This window comes from Hordeum vulgare, chromosome 3H (genome assembly GCF_904849725.1).
Source record: "Hordeum vulgare subsp. vulgare chromosome 3H, MorexV3_pseudomolecules_assembly, whole genome shotgun sequence".
Lineage (NCBI taxonomy): Eukaryota > Viridiplantae > Streptophyta > Magnoliopsida > Poales > Poaceae > Hordeum > Hordeum vulgare.
Window position 1 is genome coordinate 596,790,134 of NC_058520.1, and position 21,501 is coordinate 596,811,634.

At 47.2% G+C, this 21,501-nt stretch overlaps 3 protein-coding genes and 1 pseudogene across 3 annotated transcripts; 3 read left to right on the forward strand and 1 right to left on the reverse strand.

The window, feature by feature from the left end:
* Window positions 1-8,615: 8,615 nt before the first annotated feature.
* Window positions 8,616-9,791, forward strand: LOC123442177. Its single transcript, XM_045118247.1, has one exon. The coding sequence runs from the start codon at window positions 8,616-8,618 to the stop codon at window positions 9,789-9,791; it is 1,176 nt and encodes a 391-aa protein (XP_044974182.1).
* Window positions 9,792-13,143: 3,352 nt separating this feature from the next.
* LOC123440935 (glutathione S-transferase U8-like) lies at window positions 13,144-14,466 on the forward strand. Its single transcript, XM_045117472.1, has 2 exons — window positions 13,144-13,509; window positions 13,971-14,466. Exons 1-2 carry the CDS (start codon window positions 13,186-13,188, stop codon window positions 14,325-14,327), a joined length of 681 nt encoding a protein of 226 aa, XP_044973407.1. The 5' UTR covers window positions 13,144-13,185; the 3' UTR covers window positions 14,328-14,466.
* A 2,802-nt stretch (window positions 14,467-17,268) lies between these two features.
* On the forward strand, window positions 17,269-18,319 carry LOC123440936 (probable glutathione S-transferase). Its single transcript, XM_045117473.1, has 2 exons — window positions 17,269-17,765; window positions 17,859-18,319. The coding sequence occupies exons 1-2, from the start codon at window positions 17,328-17,330 to the stop codon at window positions 18,234-18,236; spliced, it is 816 nt and encodes a 271-aa protein (XP_044973408.1). The 5' UTR covers window positions 17,269-17,327; the 3' UTR covers window positions 18,237-18,319.
* Window positions 18,320-20,968: 2,649 nt separating this feature from the next.
* LOC123442178 lies at window positions 20,969-21,437 on the reverse strand (annotated as a pseudogene).
* Window positions 21,438-21,501: the final 64 nt, after the last annotated feature.

A 21,501-nucleotide genomic window follows, 5' to 3' on the forward strand; every position in this document is an offset into this window, starting at 1 on the left:
GAAGCCGGCGCAGGACTCCAAGTTTGCAAACATGATTGTGGGCAACAATGAAAGTGGTGCATCTGGGTACGGAAATTTACTTACTGTATTTACAGTTTGTCAGTCCACCGATTGGTGGGTGGACACGGGTGCAAATATTCATGTGTGTGCTGACTTGTCATTGTTCTCTTCTTATCAGGCCACCGGTCGCGGGTCCGTATTGATGGGGAATGGCGCGAGTGCTTCTGTTCTTGGTGTTGGCACGGTCGATCTGAAGTTTACTTCGGGAAGGATCGTGCAGCTGAAGAACGTGCAGCATGTCCCCGCCATCAAGAAGAATCTCGTTAGTGGCTCCCTTCTGTGTAGAGAAGGGTTTAAGTTGGTGTTCGAGTCTAATAAAGTAGTAGTTACGAAATATGGACTTTTTGTTGGAAAAGGTTATGAATGCGGAGGTGTGTTCCGCCTTTCTCTAGCAGATTTTTGTAATAAAGTCGTGAACAATATTCATTCGAGTGTTAATGAATCTGAAGTTTGGCATTCACGTCTTTGTCACATAAGTTTCGGTGTTATGTCGCGGGTAGCAAAACTGAATTTAATCCCAACTTTCACTTTAGCCAAAGGTTCTAAGTGCCACTCGTGTGTGCAAGCAAAGCAACCTCGCAAGCCTCACAAGGCTGCAGAGGAGAGACACTTGGCACCATTAGAACTCATACATTCTGATCTTTGTGAGATGAATGGTGTGTTGACTAAAGGTGGAAAGAAATACTTCATGACATTGATAGATGATTCCACTAGATTTTGCTATGTGTATCTGTTAAATACTAAAGATGAGGCTCTACACTACTTTAAAATCTATAAGGCAGAAGTTGAGAATCAACTTGAAAAGAAAATTAAACGAGTCCGGTCTGATCGTGGTGGAGAGTACTTCTCAAACGAATTTGATTCATTTTATGCGGAACACGGCATTATTCATGAGAGGACGCCTCCCTATTCACCCCAGTCGAACGGGGTTGCCGAGCGGAAAAACCGTACTCTAACTGATTTGGTTAACGCCATGTTAGATACATCGAGTTTATCCAAGGCATGGTGGGGGGAGGCTATATTGACCGCGTGTCATGTCCTGAATAAAGTTCCTACAAAAGATAATGAGGTCACTCCCTACGAGGAGTGGTCAAAGAGAAGGACGACACTCTCGTACTTACGTACTTGGGGCTGCTTGGCGAAAGTCAATGTACCGATTCCCAAGAAGCGTAAGCTTGGACCAAAGACTGTGGATTGCGTTAATTTGGGATACGCTAAGAATAGCGTAGGCTATAGATTTCTAGTAGTGAAATCTGAGGTACCTGACGTGAAGGTCGGTACAATAATGGAGTCGAGGGATGCTACATTCTTTGAGGATATATTTCCCATGAGAGATATGCAAAGCACTTCTAGACAGGAATCTGAGATAACTCCTGAGCCTGCCATTCCTATGGAATATTATGAACAAAGACATGATGAAAATCCTGAGGAGGATGACGAGGAAGCCCGTGGTAGGGGCAAGAGGCAAAGGACTGCAAAGACCTTTGGTGATGATTTCTTCGTATACCTCGTGGATGATAATCCCACTTCTATTTCAGAAGCGTATGCTTCTCCAGATGCTGATTACTGGAAAGCTGCGGTCCGTAGCGAGATGGATTCCATCATGGCTAACGGGACATGGGAAATCACTGATCGTCCCTATGGTTGCAAACCATTGGGATGCAAGTGGGTGTTCAAAAAGAAGCTTAGGCCCGATGGTACGATTGAAAAGTACAAGGCTAGGCTTGTGGCCAAGGGCTATGCCCAGAAAGAAGAGGAAGATTTCTTCGATACTTATTCACCTGTGGCTAGACTGACCACCATTAGAGTACTACTCTCATTGGCGGCCTCTCATGGTCTTCTCGTTCATCAAATGGACGTTAAGACGGCTTTCCTGAATGGAGAGCTAAATGAGGAAATCTATATGCAACAGCCAGATGGTTTTGTGATAGAAGGTCAGGAAGGAAAGGTGTGTAAGTTGCTGAAATCTTTATATGGTCTGAGACAAGCACCTAAGCAATGGCATGAGAAGTTTAATACAACTCTGACATCTGTTGGCTTCGTTGTTAATGAAGCTGACAAATGTGTATACTATCGCCATGGTGGGGGCGAAGGAGTTATATTGTGCTTGTATGTTGATGATATACTGATATTTGGAACCAACCTCAAAGTAATTGAGGAGGTTAAGTCTTTTCTGTCTCAAAACTTTGAGATGAAGGACCTTGGGGTGGCTGATGTTATCTTGAACATCAAGCTGTTGAGAGATGATGAGGGTGGGATTACACTTCTGCAATCCCACTATGTTGACAAGATTTTGAGTCGCTTTGGATATTCAGACTGCAAAATTTGTCAAACACCATATGATCCTAGTGTGCTTATTCGAAAGTTTAAAGGCACAGCTATAGATCAATTGAGATTCTCTCAAATTATCGGTTCACTTATGTACCTAGCTAGCGCAACGAGGCCTGACATCGCGTTTGCTGTGAGCAAACTTAGCCGGTTTGTTGCAAACCCGGGCGATGTTCATTGGCGTGCTGTTGAAAGAATTATGCGCTACTTGAAAGGTACTGTCAACCACGGGCTTCACTATACGGGATTCCCATCGGTACTTGAAGGGTATAGTGACGCGAATTGGATCTCTGATGCTGATGAGATGAAGGCCACTACTGGGTATATGTTTACTCTTGGGGGTGGTGCTGTTTCCTGGAAGTCTTGCAAGCAAACGATCTTAACAAGATCGACAATGGAAGCAGAATTAACAGCATTAGACACATCTGGTGTCGAAGCAGAATTTCTTCGAGATCTTTTGATGGACTTACCTGTGGTTGAGAAGCCGGTTCCGGCTATCCTTATGAACTGCGATAATCAGACGGTTATTGTTAAAGTGAAGAGTTCAAAGGACAATATGAAGTCCAGCAAACATATAAGAATGAGATTGAAGGCTGTCAGACGTTTGAGAAACTCCGGAGTGATAGCGTTGGATTATATCCAAACGGCTAAGAATCTGGCAGATCCCTTTACTAAAGGGCTATCACGTGTTGTGATAGATAGTGCATCGAGGGAGATGGGTATGAGACCCACATGAGTTGCCATGGTAGTAACCCAACCTATATGATCGGAGATCCCGTGAAGTAGGACCTGGGAAAACAAGCCAGTGGTGAACTGAGGAGAGTAACTTTACTAACCCACTCCGTTGGAGATGCAATACTCTCGGATACTGTATGGTAGGATGACTACTGTCTTAATGTGTTCTAAAGCTTATATGTAAGCAAGATGCTGTCCTACAGAGCGATCTTTGGAGGAACACACCTATATGAGCTTGACTGCTGGTCACAGTCTATGAGGTTTGGGTGATCTCTAGTAAACTCATGAATAGGCCAGGAGTGTGACTAATATGCTCCACCCGAGGGGTCACCTTCGGCAGTCTAGTACTAGTAAGACTTGTGATGAAGCTCTTTTACGCCAAGCTGACAATTCAAGGCATAGTCCATTGTTCAGTAGTAAAGGAGTGTAGCTACTTGTTCTAGGTGAAGCTCAACCTTAATAGGACTTCACTGAAATGTTGGTATATTAAAACAGTGATTGGAACGAGGGAACACGATGTGCCCTTGAGATCTGGTGGGGGATTGTTGAAATTTGGAGGTGGGCCTTAGGCCCACTAGAGAATTTCAGAAAATCTACAAGGGCCCATGTAGGTGGTGGCATGGCAAGGTGGTGGGAGTTTAGTCCCACCCCGCTAGTGCAGGAGAGTTTGGACCCCTTTATAAGGGCCTCTCTTCCACATGCTATTGGAGAGTGAGAAGAGAAGGTGCCCTCGCGCACTCCTCCTCCGCCGCCCGCCACGCCACGCCTCGTCACGACGCGGGTTGCGGGTTGCGGGAATGAGCCGAGCCGAGCTCATACCTACGCGCTTATTTTTGCCGGTCAGGAACGGAGAATACGTAACGGACAAGGCATGATCCGAGACGTCGGATCGTGATCGTTACCGACTCGGACGTGGGCTTGGCCCACGTCTCTCCACCCGAGCCGCCTTTATAAGCATGCGATCGCCTACCCTAGCCGTCACGAAATCAGATCACATCTGCCTCACGCGTTCGTTCCTTGAACTGCTGCTGCCGCCGGCGACTCCGTCCCGTTTACCGCGTACACGGTCGACGGGAGAGCAGGCCTCCGAAACCTCGCCTCTCCGGTTCATGTACGGGAGAGGGGCGATTAGGTTTTTGGGGAGCGATCACGCGACTGCTCGCCTCCGTCCGTCTGCTTCGTCTACGTCCGCGTCGCCCTCGTCATCGCCATGTCTTCACCAAGCGAAGCTGATCGTCTCCGCGAGGAAGCCGAGAAGAAGACGGCAGAGGATACTGCCTCTGCCGCCGCTGCTGCTGCTACGGCCAACTGGCCGATTGGAGGGTATGACTCGTTTATCCTCTTGTTCGTGTTTATTCTAGCAGTACTACTTGTTTGCATAGATGTATCCACTATATGCGTAGTATGTGCTAGGTTAGCTCAAGATCAGTATGTCATTAGTCTAGTCAATGCCATGCTAGTTATTGTTTTATGGATTAATCTACTCGGAAAATTGCCTATTTACTCAACACAGGTATCAGCGTACATTTGGTTCTCTGTTTATTTGTGTTCATGGGTGTTTCTATGCTGATTTTGACTTCTTGGTTGTATTGCTTCACTCACGCTCATCAGGTGTTTGTTGTTATGTATCCTCCGTATGACAGCTTATCTTCTCTCAGAAATAGCAGTTGGTTCGCTGTTTCGTCTCCTCAATGATACGTCAAGTAATCCACTCGTATCCATCAAGTCACTCGGACATCTTCCCTTCAATCAGCACAACGTCGGCACTCGGGCAGAGAAGACATAAGGACAATGTGGGAGCTTTAACGTTTCAGGGGCTTGATACCGCAAATAAGATGTAGTTAGGACCTCCGTTACATGTAACTACAGCATTAATGGCATCCGTTACTAGTAACTACTTCCTTCGTTACGGTTTAAAAGACGTGTATGGAAATTTTCTAGGACCTAGGTGATTATTGTTTGGCTGTAAAATAAGTCAAAAAATAGCATTCAGACTACACATGCATATAGAAGTAGTATAACGGAGTATTAATTAGCTGCTAGCTAGGAGTAAATACAACGCGTCTTAAATCTTGTTTACTGTGAAAATGCACGTAAATTTAACTTTATCTTCTAAACCGTGATGTAGGTAGTACCCTAGTTGTTCTCCATCATCTCCCTTGAAACGACACATTAATGGGGCTCGACGCACTCTACATAAGCAACCTTTGAGCTCCGTGGCAAGCTAGGATTCAACATCTTGCTGTAATCACAACCCCCCCCCCCCCTTCCTTCAGAGAAAACACAAAGCCTCCAGACATGAGACGTAAGGTTTTTACCTCTTCAAGAGGGGTCCGATCTCGCCAAATTTAAGTGATACGATTGCGCTGTAGCTAGGCTTCGCCCCCTCGTTCTTACCTCTAGTACTCATTGTCAGGATCGTTGCCTCGACAATCACCATGGGATGGTGCGTCTGGCGATTTCTGGCGCAAGTGGGATTCTTTCGTCATTATCATTATCATTGACCGAGAGATCCCATTCGGCTTCCTTAGCTTTGTCGCCGACGATTCGGAGAAACCTCCGCCGGACGTAAAGGCGTTGTCCGTCCATAGCGCAGCGCACTTCCGCGCATCGTCGTTCGGAGTTCTACTCCAACAGCCGTCGGTCTCGTAACGGGCGGCACCCCTTCTTCCGACTAGCAATTAGGAAAACTAAACCTAGCCACGTGGAAGTATGTTGTCTATTCGTTTGACAAATCACTTCGTCAAATTCAACGAATTAGAAACACTAGATGGACAAAGCCAGTACCCCAACCCGGCCAGGACCATCAACATGCCTCTAATCAAACCTAGCCACGCATTCACAGTTAGCCTGAAATATTCTCCGTGTGTTAGAGCATCTTCAACAGCCGCGCTAAACTAACGTCGCGCTGCAAAATAGTCCGTTTTAGCACGCGCGCAACACGACGGGTAGCTCTAGCGGGCGCGCAAAAACGGCGCGCGCGGCATATGCAGTTCAGCGCTGGCCGAAACGCAATCGCGCGCCGCTTATTTGCTGCGCCAGCTCCCGCGCGGTGGACTCTCGCGCGCTCGCTCCTTCACTCTCGCGCGCTCGCTCCTCCACTCTCTTGCGCTCGCTCCCCACTTCCACCCCCATCCAGCCGCGCCGCCGCCGCCGCTCGTGCCCCCCGGCGACCATTCAGGCGCTTCCCCGGCCTATCCCCGCGCCGCCGTCGCCGCCTGCGCCCCCCGGCGACCTTTCAGGCGCTTCCCCGGCTATCTCCGCTGCCGCCGCCAGCCGCATCCCCCGGCGACCGTTCAGGCGCTTCCCCGGCCTCCCCGCGCCGCCGCGCTTCCGCCCCACCTCCTCCTAGTCCCGCCGGCCCTGCCGGCCCTCGCGCGCCTCCGTCGTCCGAGGAACAGCGCCCGAGCGCTCGCTGCCGCAGCGCGCCCGCAAGGTGTTCGACAAAACGCCTACAAGGTACGTATTGCTCAAACTTTATGAATTTGGTGCATGTTTTGAATTGTAGTTTTTATAGTATAGTATTAAACATTGTAGATGGGTTCGTCGTATGATTCTTCCGAAGAAGAATTTGATATGGAAGAGGAGGAGGATCTTGCAATGATCCTAGCTATGCATATCAATAAAAAACCGAAGCACGGTGGTTCGGTTATGGGTCGGGAGAAAATTTGGAGAGATAGGATTGATGCCCATAACAGATTGATGAAGAACTATTTCGTGGAGAATCCCACATACCCGGAGTCGTATTTTCGTCGCCGGTTTAGGATGAGCACCGACTTATTCAAGCGCATTGCAGAGAAACTAGTGAGCCATGACCGGTTTTTCCAGCAAAGGAGGAATGCCGCCAGAGAGCTCGGGCATAGCACCTTTCTGAAGGTGACAGCCGCTTTGCGTACGTTGGCATACGGTATCCCGGCTGATCTAGTTGATGATCACTTGGCTATGGGTGAGAGCCAAGCCATCATGTGTGTCAAGCGCTTTGCAGTGGGAATTATGCAAGTGTTTGGCGAGGAGTATTTGAGATCTCCCACTGCTGAAGACGTCACAAGGCTATTGGCGATGAACAAGGCTTGCGGCTTTTCTGGCATGCTTGGCTCAATATATTGCATGCATTGGAGTTGGAAGAATTGTCCAAAGGCATGGCATGGGCAATTCCACGGTCAAAAAAGGGTTCCACTATAATCCTTAAAACGGTGGCCGATCAGGAGACTTGGATTTGACATGCATTCTTTGGAATGCCTGGATCTTTGAATGATATCAATGTTGTCAACCGGTCACCACTGATGAATAAGATTGCAGATGGTGAGTTGCCACCGGTGCAGTTTGTAGCAAATGGCCGTACGTACAACTATGGCTATTATCTAGCAGATGACATCTATCCAAAGTGGCAAACCTTCGTGAAGCCGTTGAAAAAGCCGGAAGGTAAGAAAAATCTTGATTTCCACAATGCTCAGGCGGCGGCTAGAAAAGATGTGGAGAGAGCATTTGGGATTTTGCAAGCCCAATTTGCTATTGTGAGAGGACCGGCTAGACTTTGGGATCAAAAAATACTTTGGTACATCATGCACGCTTGTGTGATCATGCACAACATGATCATCGAGAATGAGCATGGCTAAGATTTAGACTACTCACAGTATGAGCTCTTGGGACATCCCGTGCGAGTGCGATGGAGGGCTGAAAGGGTTGCCCGTTTTGTTGCCTCCTATCATGCCATTCGACGTCCCGCAACGCACAATGAACTTCAGAAGGATCTGATTGAAGAGTGGTTGGCATGGCATGGACGAGAAAGAGCATGATTTCTGCATTCGACATTGTATTGTTCATGAACTATTGGTTGTGTTTATTGCATTATTTGTTGGACTGAACGATAAACTATTTGTTTGAGTTGTAATGACTATTTATTGTTGATTTATTTTGTTTATTTATCATTTTTGCTCCTATTTTTTGAAATGTATATGTGGTTTGTGCGTGCTGCGCGCGCTGTATTTTTGGACGCTGCTGGAGCGGCGCGCGTGCTGCATTATAGCGCAGCCGTTGGAGCCAGCGCCTATCCCCGCGCTAAACCAGCCGAAGCACGCGCGGCAACACATTTTTTGAATGCGGCGCGAAGCGCGGCTGTTGGAGACGCTCTTACACACATATTGTTTTTTCTTTGACAGTAGCGTTACACGCATAGTATATGCCTCGAGAGAAATGCCAAACCGAACGCCCTATACGAGTGGCACGTTAGCCAGCTGGCTTTCGAGCAGATACTTTGTTCCGGAGTCTACGTATAGTTCAAATCTGGGATGCTTAGAAAAATCATGGATGTCGTTATGATCCAAATGAACTACTTGGTAGGAATATCAATTATAGTTATGATCTTCGTCCTAGATATTAGGAGATCATGTATATACAACAGAATATGACCACATGATCTACACGTCAACAGGCAAACCCAGTTCGCCAACCCAGCGCTGCACTCGGTGTAGATGCGGCGGCGAGGCATGCGAATGGCCAAGTTAGGGAACCGCCGGACGAGGTCCCCGCCGCCGGCCACCGCCCTCGCCTCCACAGTCACCTCGTCCTCATCCTCATCCTCCACAAACACCAAAGAAACAGCGTCCCCGTATTTCCTACCTGAGCTGATCCCATTGATCGCGAGCCGCCTGACGACCCTGGAGGACTTCTTCGCCCTCCGCGCCGCCTGCCGCGCCTACCGGGCTCGCCTCCCGCTGTCGTCGTCCAACCTCGCCTCGCAGGGTCCACTCCTCCTCGTCCACCACAAGACCTCTGCCTCGGAAGCGCTCTTCCACGTCCCCCTCCGCCGCATCCTGCGCTTCCGCCTCCCGCGCGCCCCCGTGGCCCATCGACCCTCCAGCCACAGCTGCTTCGGCCGGCTCTTCACCCCTCCTTCCTTCAACCTCACCTTCTTCAACTCGTTTGGCTGGTGCGTCGCCATCCGAGACATCAGCACCACCGCCAGACCCTGCTGCACCCAGCTCCGCATCTGCCACCTCCTCACAGGCGAGCGAGCTCGACTGCCCGATCTTCCGAAATATGTTGGAGGTGTTCTCTTTTCCGATGACCTAGTCCTTGCATTCACCCCAAGGCACCGCGACATATACTACTGCCGCATTGGGGATGCTCAGTGGCAAGCGGCACAGATCGATGAAGGCTACGGCCTTTACAGTCTGATGTTCGTGAAAGGCACCCTCTACGCGTTGATTTATCCAAATCATCGTCTTGCTGTTGTCGAGTTTGACAACAATTCAGTGGTATTGTCGTTTCTTGGGGATGAACTTAGTGCACATACAGTTCCAGCTGATAGTTTGGCGGTCTCGCTCGCCGAATGCAATGGTGAGATATTGCTTATTATCAAAACCGGGTTGTTTAGAACCGGGTTGTACCATGTTTTCCAGTGGCAATCCGGGGACAGGAAGTGGACGAGGATCGATAGCCTTGGTGGTTGTAGCTTGTTCTTCAATAGTCATGAGTTTGTAGGTTGCCTTGGTCCAGATCATCCGGGAGTTCAAAGAGACTGTTTGTACTTTACTGGAAACTTTGGGGAGTGGAGGGAGTATTCTTTGGTTTACAAAACTTTTCATGAAATTATTGCCGACTACCCAGGGCGAGTAGTGCCGAAGGATTTTGCACCGCTGGCTTGGGTCCTTCCAAGCATTTGTTGATGCAGTACAATGCGTATAAGGACTGCCCAGGAGTTCTCAAGGTACATTTACTCCCTTGTGACTCTTATTAATGGATTAGTTTTGCATTTTATGTTTGTTAATCGAAATATTGAAATGGTTGTTTAGCAGCAAATGTAAATAAACTTGTGTATGAATGGACAGCTCGCTCACTATCTTTCTCAAATATTTGACAGTAATGTTCATCAAATTAATTGCTTATTTCTCTAATTGATGACAATAGATAGTACTCCATACATACTGCTGAGGGAGATTGCAATCTAATTAGCAATTTGCCTTGTTTGGATTGCGTAGAAAGTCTTGCGTACTGCATGCCGCTTCATTCACTCCTGCATGCAATGAGTGGGAGCGATAATTTCCCTCGTACACCTGGTAAATCTATCTATTTATCTTGATCACATAATGGAAATTATGCCGCACAAAACTATGTGTCGAGGTTGATAAATCCATTCATCAGGGGCCAAACTTGGGAGTTCACATTAAGGCTGTGTTCGGCAACCCTCCGCTCCTACACTACGGAGCGGAGCACGTGGAGCAGCCTGTTAGCCGCTCTCCGAAATATAACTGTGGGCCGCTCCGCTCCGTAGCGGAGTTGCAGAACAGAGGGATTCCGAATAGCCTCTAAGTCTATAAAAAAAGAGTGTGATTGCATTAGGAAAGATTTATAATAGATGGATTTTACTTGTGAAGGTCGCGAGGCCAATGTAGATGCCCATTGTTTAGCCAAGTCATTGCTGTCTCAGAACTTTGGTCTTTGTATTTGGACATGAGATGTTGGAAGGTTGATGAGAAATGTCGCTTTTGCTGCTGGAAATAATCCATTGGTTGCATTGTTTTTTCAGTTTGTCGTACTTAGCTATGTTTGGAGTATTGTTGTTGTTGCTCCGGATGTTGGATGAATTACCCTCTAAGATGATGAGGCCTGGGTGTTAAATTTTGGGGGCGAGGGAGATGTTTAGTTTCTGGTAGAGTTGCAGCTTTGCTTGCTTGAGTAATATGCATCCAGCTAAACCTAATGTTGTTATTTCTATGATGTTCTCATGTGATATCTTATTGATCTGCCTTGCAGAAGAAGAATTAACCTGGGAAGCAAACGGCGCTTTGGGGCCAAGTTGCTGTTGGCAGTGGCTATAGAAATCTTCAACTAGTGCTGCTGGGAGACCGATTCAGTATGCTTTGCAGGCTGTAGCCTGATGTCGTTTCCTTTCGTTATGATGGACACACGTTTTGTGTGTACACAAATAAAATAACTCTTTTGTGTTGAGCTGTTGATCAGCTCGTCTATGTTATTTATTATGAAATTAAGTTAATTTGGTGCCAGGGTAATATATTGGTCTACTAGTGAAAAGGGCCCAATAATGATTCCACTGAGATGATAGTACTACTGAAGGTCTAAAATGCAGTTGGAATCCCTGCAAAAAGAAAAATCATGAATTTTCTTTGTTCCTTTGCACAGGATAGTGCTTTGTTCCTCGGTACCCAGATATAAGAAACTAAAGAGAGTTGCTCTTCGAATAGCGCCAATGATCGGTGGTTTCTATGAAAATTAAGGATGAACGTGGTATTAAACAGAGACTTTGGCTTACTTTCGACTGCAGAGGGATGTCAACTCCTTGAGCTATAGCGCAGCCAGCATTCGGTGCATCTGCTGGCGTATGTATCTCTCATGTTGGAGCTAACATTAGGCTATATGTGGCCATCTTGAGTGCCAAGAGTCTTACACAGACCCACAAGGCACAACCCGTGGCGATGATGGCCAAGATCGCCACATTGCTTGCGCTGCTCGGCTGCGTTGAGCCTACTTGTGAAGCAGGGTACGGGTATGCAAACCCGACACCTCTTCCGTCGTTGGCATCTTCCCCGACACCGACACTATCAAGCTCCCAGCCACCACCACCTATCCAAATAATTTCAAACCCTCCGCCCACCCTGATAATTTCAAAGTCTCCATCGCACACCGAGATAATATCAAGCCCATTGCCCATCCGGATACTATCAAAGCATCCGCCGTCCACCCAGCTATTATAAAGGCCCTTGCCCCCCACCCACATAAGGCTGGCCATAGTGGGGAGTAACATAGTAGTAACATCACACATTACAATGCAAATTTGCTTATGTGGCAGTGAGTTAATGAGGAGAGAGGTGTTTGTGGTGACTAGCTATGTTACAGTAACATCACACATACCAATACAAAATGAGTCTATATCCTAATTAATATGACATCCCACAAATGTTACTACCCACTATGGAGGTAGTAACATAGACCAGTAACATGTGCATGTTACTTGGCTAAGTTACTCCCCACTATGAGCAGCCTTATACCAAGATGCCGCCGTCCAATTAGATAGTATCAAGCTTGATAATTATTAATCCTCCACCACTACCGTTATCCTCAACTAGTCCACCGCTGCTCACCCACGATATTAACAAGACCTCCACCTCCCATGTCGAGATAGTCAAGTGCACCGCCACCTATTTCATGGACTCTTAGACTTCCATGACCACCGCTGGTTGCATGTTATAGCAAGTTGTTTCTTTGATTTTCCCCTCTCCTATTATTGAATAACCTTGAAGGATGTCATGGGTTGCGCCGAGGTTGAACTTGGATTTGATCTTTGTCAATAAGCACAACTGTTCTTCCCCAACCTCCGGAAGCTGTTTGTACTATCACGTTCCTTTCACATCGCAAATTCCAACCTTGGTTCTGCGGAGAGTGAATTCACAACGTCACAGGTCCAACTGATTTAATTTTTATTAGAAACCAAACCAGATTTAATCACTACAGGCCTAGTTTGAAACAAGGTATTTTCTTACCGCTAGAGAAAAATATTGGTGGAACAGAGGTGGTTTCGGTTGCCGCCGATACGCTTTACCGTTCAAATTTTTTTTCTCAAATCTCTTACAATTTGATTATATATTTCTTTGATTTGTCTAAACTATATAAAAATAGTTTTGTAGCTATATAATTGTTGAACATGTGGGGGTGCAGTTAGGGCCGGTGTGGCTCGAACCAGATTTTCACATCCAACATTTGGTTCGTATCTGACCGATCAATGTAACGAGAAAAGATTTCACCGCTTCCGAGCTTCGTTGATGAACGGGAACTTCTAGGGATTCTTTCAGCCACGTTAGTATGTTGGGCGGAGGGCAAGATAAGTTTGTTTGAACTTCAATCTTCAAGAGGCATCACTAATAACTGAGTACTCTTGGTCCCATACAGACAGGAGGACTCTATCGAAGGTAAAAAAACAATGTCAAATTGTGCAGAGCTGAATCTTCCAGGAGAAGCATCAGTATCCTACTTAAATTTCCAGACCACACAAGCACACACGGCACAACACCACACCATTGAAGAGCTCGCTTTCAAGCAAGAAGAATGGGTGAGCCAGAGCCGCCGGTGAAGCTCATCAGCTCGTTCGGCAGCACGTTCAGCCACCGCGCAGAGGTGGCCCTGCGGCTGAAGCGAGTGTCGTACGAGCTCGTCGTCGAAGACCTTCGCAACAAGAGCCAACTGCTGCTCACTCACAATCCCGTCCACAAGAAGGTCCCCGTGCTCCTCCACGGCGACAGACATGCCATCAGCGAGTCGCTCGTAATTATCGAGTACGTGGATGAGGCCTTCGCCGGGCGACCCCTCCTCCCCACCGACCCGCACGCCCGTGCCACCGCCCGGTTCTGGGCTCACTTCATCGACGAAAAGGTATATGCAAAGCTGTAAATGAGCTCCATTTTTTGTGTTGAGAACTTAGATCTGTGCGCGGAATTTTTTTTTTCTCAAGAAAATAAATACATTTGAACTTTGCAGGCCTAGAGCACATGAGTACTGCACTATGCAGAACTGTTTTTTTTTATCCTTTTAAGCATCAGAAATATATGCAATGAACCCTAGTGTTTTAGATATTTATGTTACAAGAAAAACGTGAAACAATTTCTGCGCACTCCATTATTCATGTGTTGTTTACCTGGAAAGTTGCTATTTCAAATATTGTTTTACTTTGAAGGAACAAAAAAAGAAAATTTCGAAAGTGATAGAGCCCGAACCTTGATGCAAATTTAGAAGGCCTGGATAGAAGGCATACCTGCATGGTGGCTCAAAACATTGATATATAATTGCTTGCAATAATGTGGCGATCTGAAACAGTATGTTGATTAAATATGCAGTGCATGAAATCGTTGTGGGCGGCGCTGTGGATGGAACCTAGCGAGGCACAAAGACGGTCCGTGGCAGAGGCAAAGGGGAGCCTCGCGTTGCTTGAGGAGCACCTCGGGGAGAGGAGTTTCTTCGGTGGTGATTCCGTCGGGCTCGTGGACATAGCCGCTAGTGTGCTGGCACACTGGCTTGGAGTCATGGAGCAGATCTCCGGAGTAACCGTGGTCACCGACGCGGAGTTCCCGACCCTTTGCCATTGGGCTAGACGGTACGCTAGTGATGAGGATGTGAAGACATGCTTGCCGGAGAGGGGTGAGCTCATCGCCGAGGAGATGTTTCGATCAATGGCAATGACGACGCCACAATAGTGAAGTTGTCCACTTTAATTTGTCTTTTGTGTTTTCGATCTGTTTCCTGCAATCTTATCCTTTTTTCCTTGCACTGTAATACTCTTTTATGGTTTGTGCTAAACTGGGGCAAATAAAGTGAGAGCTTTCTTCATAATAATACTCCCTCCATCTCAACATACAAGGCTAATACACATTTTTCATGTCTAAATTTGACCATTAACTCTACCGACAAAAGCGAGTTATATGCCCAGGATGCACATTTGAAAGAACTTTCCTATGATATATTTTAGATGTCATGTAACTCATATTTTTTGACCAAAATAAGAAGTTTCGGTTCGATACGAGAAACAAAATGGCCTTGTATACGACAATGGAGGGAGTATTCTATGACATCAGTATATAACCTAGAAATAACCATTTCTATCTGACTGTTGTCAGCAGTTAACAGATAAATAACCATTTATAGATCCATGAAGCATATCCTCTCTCATAAAATTATTCATACTTCTATGTCAGCAAAAAAAAAATCTACAGCTAACAAAAAAATTAAATAAAAGTCCATGATCTACTTTCTATGTCAGCATGTCGATCAAGAAACATTAACTTCAGATGCCATTGCTCAGGAAACAGGCTCACGCCCCACTTTATATAAAAACATCAGTACACAACCTACTGATACAAGGCAATGAGGTGGCCCTCTTACTAAGCAGACCCCGAGATAATCAAACAACGCGCACACAGGAATGCTACTGAACACTAATACAGGTAGGCCTGAAAACAATGGGCACACACTAGGACACCTAGATTCCATGATAACGCCCTCAGGAGGGAGGACAGAGCCAAGCGTCGGCGCTACCGAGTCCAAGAAGAGCAGATCTTCACCTGGAACCCTCGCAAGGGGAGAAGACGCACAATGACGACCTCAAGAGGTGAGCAATGCCCGCAAGCATCACCGGCACCGGCGTCAAAGCGCGAAACTTTCACTCGGTAGCTCACCCAAGGCACGAGGCACCCAGGACAACCACAACGAGCACAAGCCTCCAGTACCAGATCTGGACATCGCTACTGCTGACGAAAGGAAGCGAGCCCAATCTTCCCACCACAACACCCCTTCACGCCCACATGACCAGGAAGCATACCCATCACCGCCGTCGTGGTTCCTACCGAAGAGCCTACCCTACGGACCTCCACCCGGGGCCGCCGCCCCGGCATCCATGTCTCGTGATACTGCCAATTGATCCCACCACATCGCGTAAACCACGGTACGAGGAGCAAAGGCACTCCATCCACTCCTAGCCTGGTATCAGCCGCCAGATTTGGGTCAACGTCTTTACTGTAGGAAACGCGCACGCCGGTGTCCCGATATAGTCCCGGTGGACCGAGAGGGGACACGATCTAGTGACCGCCGACGACCAAAATCAAGCAAGCCCCAGACGATCTCACACATCGCCATGCCCACGGTCAATGGCGCCAATCCATTCGACAGCATAACGGCCCCTCCAAAAGACGCCTCAATCCCTCACTGACGCCATAGCGTGAGGACACCACCCATCCAGCCTGCAAGATCTAACATTGGCTTGACCAGAGGTGGCCTAGATGGCTAGATCCGGCAACTCCGACTCCCAGACCCACAAGCGCCGGAGCACGCATTAGGAATAGCCGGCCCCGGGTGGAAGGACGAAGTCAAACTTCTGCACCAGAGGCTCGCCTGCAACGCCGACCCACTAGCAACGCGCGTAACCAGGAGGATTAGGCGCCACATCGGATTTGGCAGTCCAAGTCCGGACGAAGGCAGTCCATGGCGGTCGGCCACCAAGCAGTGGTTAGGCTGGTTGTAATGGGTAGTATCGTATAGTAGTATCATGCATATGATACTAGTCTATGATACCACATCCGTAATGCATAGTATCATAGGATGGTTCATTTATTGCCATGTAAGACACAAAGTAGTACATCATTTAATATGATACGGTATCATGATATGATACTCAACCCTCTCTTTCTACATTTAATTCCATGACACATCATCGAATTTGCCTAGTTGGCATGCATGATACTACTTATGATACTTCTATTACGGACAGCCTTACATGCAAGCGACCTCCTCCGACAGTTCCACGTGAAGTGCAACGTCACCCCCGTCCAGCACCAAGGCTGTGACCATCATCCCGACATCCATCGCCTCATGCCCGAGGGGAGAGGACGCGGCAACCACCGCCCGAGACCCCGCACACCAGCAAGAGGGGGCTAGGCGGCTGGCCATCCAGGAGCACCCGCACCGGCCCGCTCATCACCGTGAACAGATGTCAGGCCGCACTTCCTGCAAGCGTCGACCTAGATCCAAGCCACCGTCGCCTCCCAGGGCATGCATCCACCCTCCACCGCACAGCCGTCCGCACTGCCGCCACACGCCACATCCTACGCCGTCAGCACGCATGGCCACACCGCCGCACCACACGCACGCGCCGCACCACCACCAGGAGGGGACGTCCCGCGCAGCGCCGTCCTGGCTGGAGGGAGAGAAGGTCCCGCCGCCTCCCACACCGACTGGGCTTTGCCCGTCGGCGCACGCTGCCGGCTGCGGGGGAGGGATGAGGAAAGGGAAGGGTGGAGAACGGCAGCGACCTAGGTTCTCCTCAGACGCCCGCGGGGGCAGCGCGAGGGAGGGGAAAGGGGTGGATTTTTTTTTTCATCCTACTCTCACAACCTTTTTCTAAGTTCTTCGGATGCCATTGCTCGCTTGGAAACGTACACAATAGTAGTACTACCACATTAATTGATACGCATGTCAAACAAAGTCACCATCGTTTTGGTAGATTATATTATCTCCTCTGTTTGATCTGCCCACTGCATTCTATATTGTCTAGGTAAACCAAATCGGTTGTCTGACCTGCACCTGCATCAATAACAGTGAGCATCGACCCGATTTCAATGACTCGGTTGAGACACAAATCTTTTTAATCTTTCTCCTTTTGACTGATAAGATAGTTGACTAAGCAAAACTACCAAAAGAATTGCATGTTAGTCCGATCTTTGCTGGACATCAAGAGGCATCAGCACCATTTGGATCAATCAGTTCCCATTAGACCTATAAATGTCGACATCCAAGCTAGTCTAGCACCCCTAGCAAGCTTATCGGCAATGGCGGAACCGGTGAAGCTCATCGGCGCCTTCGGCAGCCCGTTTGTCCACCGCGCTGAGGTGGCCCTGCGCCTCAAGGGCGTCCCATTTGAGCTCATCCTTGAAGACCTCAACAACAAAAGCGAGCTGCTGCTGAAGCACAACCCCATCCACAAGACGGTGCCGGTGCTCTTACACGGTGACCGGCCCGCCGTCTTAGAGTCCCTCCTCATCGTCGAATATGTGGACGAGGCCTTCGACGGCCCGCCGCTCCTCCCCGTTGACACCTACGGGAGGGCCATGGCACGCTTCTGGGCCCAGTTCATCGAGCAAAAGGTATGATTTTCTTCTCAAGTACCACACTTTCTTCACATACCGTGTACATGGCTGGCCATTCATGGCGGATCAACCTTGCCTATGTACATGAAGTGCTCGAGGCCGTTCTGGATGGCGGTGTGGATGGACGACGGGGAAGCGCGGGAGGGGTTCGTAAGGGAGACGAAGGCCAACCTGGCGCTGCTAGAGGCGCGGCTGCAGGGGAAGCGGTTCTTCGCCGGCGACGCGGTCGGGTATCTGGATCTGGCGGCTTGCGGGCTGTCGCACCTGCTCGGCGTGATAGAGGACGTTGCCGGGGCGAGCCTGGTTGATGCCGGCGAGTTCCCTGCGCTCCGCCGGTGGGCGGAGGACTACGTCTCCGATGCGACCGTCAGTGCATGCCTGCCGCCGAGGGAGCAGCTCGCCGCCCACTTCGCCGGGAAGAAGGACCGGATCAAGCTCGCCGTCAACGCAATGATGCAGGGAGCGTAGTTAGTCTGGTGTATGATTTGTCTGTGTTGTGTGTATTATTTGCCTACCGTCCGTGCTGAAATAAAGTTCATAGTTTTTCTTTATCTTTTTTTGAGTGGAAAACAAAGTTTACAGTTCATGTATACTACTCCCTTTGATTCATATTAATTGACCCTGTTTTAGTACAACTTTGGTAATTGATGCTGATTTAATATGGATCGAAGGGAGCAGTGGTATACTTGTTTATTTAGTTGCACTAAATTTTTGTTACGTCTTTTTGTTTCAAATTTATTTTTGTGTGTGTCACCAAGGTTTCGAATTTGGAAAGCAATAAAATTTTGCTGACCCTCGAAACTACCAAAAATTCATAAATTTTGAACATTATTTCAGACAAACCAATGTTTTTTTATTTGAATTTAAATAATTAGATATATTTATAGCAACATTTAAATGCAAGAACTGATACAGCCCGGGTTTTGTGCCATGGCTTAATTTCAGTAGTCCCAAGTTTGAATCTCGGTGACGATAATTTTTGGACATATTTCCTACATCAGGAATAAATAAAGTTGAATGAAAAGATGAAATAATGCAAAAATGGTTTTCAAACCTGAAAGGCATTAGAACAACCGCCCCACTAGGCTATGCATAGGAGAATGTTTTAACAAAGGTTCGACTTTACTTTAGACGGGCAATTTTAAAACACCAAAATATTTTGAACAAAGTACAAATATTTCATCAAACATCGAAAGCATCGAAATTTCAGTATTTTTTTCTTGTGTGTCACACAGTTCCATTTTCTTGTTTGTGCAATTAATTGCACTTCCAATATTTTTCTTATTTGTTTGTTCACTTGTTTTATTTGTTTGTTGCAATTGCATGTTGTTTTTGGTGCAAATTTGCCAAATAAACTAGTGATTGTACAAAATAAAAGCACATTCATACAAAATACGGGAGTTACAACTGAAGCAAACCTAATAAATTAATAGAAAACTGAAACTTCACATAAGTGACTGAAATCTGAAAAAAAGTGACCAAAATTTCACATAAGTGACTACAATTCACAAGAAGTGATTGAAAACAATAGTGTATGGAACATTGAAAATATTGTAAATGCATTTTTTCCGGCAATTCCAACTTTCCAATCTATTTCGTAAAAGTAGAATTATTTGCGGGCTGTTCATTCAAGACCAAATTCTCCAAGCTGTAATATGGGCTTCAAAATGCACAATCAATGAATGCGTTCCATCGGCAACTTGGCTCAAATTGGTGTTTGCAAGATTGACAAGCCAAATCAAGAGCGCACAACCTAATTGATATTTTAGAAGGTGAAGCCATTCATGGAGGAGGAGCGTTGAATGCCAAAAACACATATCTGGTGAAGTGTGTTCTTTCCCTTTCTTGCACGTGGTGGCTATGTTTTGTTGTTGTGGTTGCGAGATGTTTTCGTTGTACCTATAAGTATCGACCAATAAAGTGGCCACCTTAACCCTAAAAAAGATAAGACAAAGGCAGCATGGTGCATGACTAGCTAGAGGCAGGGTCTCACTGGCATCTGGCGCCTGCATTGGACCAGTATGCCGAGAATGGATGGTAGCATGGAAATTGTAATCTCAGAGGTTGTACCCCTTAGGAATAGCTAATCATGAAATCGGGTTCAATTTTTTCATACCCATGTCCAGTGTTTTTCTTAGACTCATCGCACCCACTATTGCCAGGCCCTAGATTCTAATCGAGCTGCATTGTACCACACTTGCATAAAGAATAGAAAAACTGGACTAGAATCTAGTGCAACTGTGATTGTAACAAAGGTTGACATTTGCCGGAACCCATCAGTATGAGGCATGCGTTAGGCTAGTTCTATACATCTTGTTGTATCGGTTGATCAAATTTGTAAGATGACCTCCTCATCAGTATGTAACGTTCAACTGTGTACTATGTGATGTTGGTTTATCTTTAAAGCATGGCGAAAGACTATTTCTGGGAGGTGAGTGGAAGTCATGTTTGGATGCTTTCTGATGGCGCTCGTGCCGCCAAATAGCATGTGTGTGTGTGTGTGTGTGTGTGTGTGTGTGAGGGAGGGAGGGAGGGAGGGAGGGAGGGAGGGAGAGAGAGAGAGAGAGAGAGAGAGAGAGAGAGAGAGAGAGAGAGAGGCAGTAAGGTGGAGCATCTACAGATGGAGCACCCAGACCAGTCTCAGATGTATATAAGTATCTCTATGGTTTTTTAATAATTATGTATCCCTAATTTGGAAATACCAAGCACGAAACGTTTGTGTTCATAGATAGTCTGGATGCCTGAAATGCAGATTCTTAAGTGTTGATGGAGTAGTCTGCAATTTAGCAGGTATAAAACATTTTTACTGTATAGGTTGAACTAGTAATGTATTCCGTGCATTTGCATGGCTAGATTTACAATGTTTAGTTTTTGTAAGATTGAACAAGGCTATCGATCGCTTTACTCTTCGACTACGTTTGCTTGTACCTATATTTGAAATACTTCATCGAAAGCTGATCTTACTCTCATTATCTATGTCCCCCTTAGCCGTTGAATGAAATCCCTCCATAAAGAAATAGAAGAATGTTTAGATCCCTAAATTAATGATATAAACACTTTTATATTTCTTTACAAAGGGAGTATTTCGTTACACTCTTCTGTTGTGCATTATCTCTAGTTGTGAATAAAAATGAAGGAAATACTTTGTCTGATTACTTAGATAATGTGTGGGAGTTAGATGAGACTTTCTTAATTCTGGTCTAGAAACACATTCCGTCTTTAATTAATTGTTTAAAATTATAGGGTACACCCGGGAACAGCCCAAAATTCTTCTCCGTCTCGTTCCCGTCCTCTTGGTTCTCATTGAACATGGCGAAGATGTAGGTCCCGAGCCTCTTGGGCGTTGCATTGCCGACGTGGTTCATCAGATTCTGGTTATACGCCTGCGCATTTCCGACCCTCGCGGCTCGCCTCCACGCTACCTGCTGACGGCCACCCGCTCTCGGAGACCACGATGGGCACACCCAACACACCTGCCTTCTCCATCGCCGTGTACATGGCATCGACCATAGCGTCGAAGAGATTCGTGTAGGTGAGGCCGTTGTCGCTAACCGTGGTGGTGCTCTGCTGGAAGAGCGCGTAGTTGAGGTCGATGCGCATGGCGCCAATGCCCTGGAACTGGTAGAACTGCACCACGTCGGCCCTCCACGGCAGGTTGTCGCCGAGCATCCCGTTGCACACGCCGATTGATTGCACTCCTCTGCCCGCCCGCGAAAATAATTAGTCGTGCAAA

Excerpts from the sequence above, each read along its gene's own strand:
- LOC123442177 (XM_045118247.1), top strand. The coding sequence starts at position 8,616 with ATGGCCAAGTTAGGGAACCGCCGGACGAGGTCCCCGCCGCCGGCCACC.
- LOC123440936 (XM_045117473.1), top strand. The coding sequence starts at position 17,328 with ATGTTAGTCCGATCTTTGCTGGACATCAAGAGGCATCAGCACCATTTG. Across the intron at positions 17,766-17,858 it reads CCCAGTTCATCGAGCAAAAG|TGCTCGAGGCCGTTCTGGAT; the intron begins GTATGATTTTCT and ends ATGTACATGAAG.
- LOC123440935 (XM_045117472.1), top strand. The coding sequence starts at position 13,186 with ATGGGTGAGCCAGAGCCGCCGGTGAAGCTCATCAGCTCGTTCGGCAGC. Across the intron at positions 13,510-13,970 it reads CTCACTTCATCGACGAAAAG|TGCATGAAATCGTTGTGGGC; the intron begins GTATATGCAAAG and ends TTAAATATGCAG.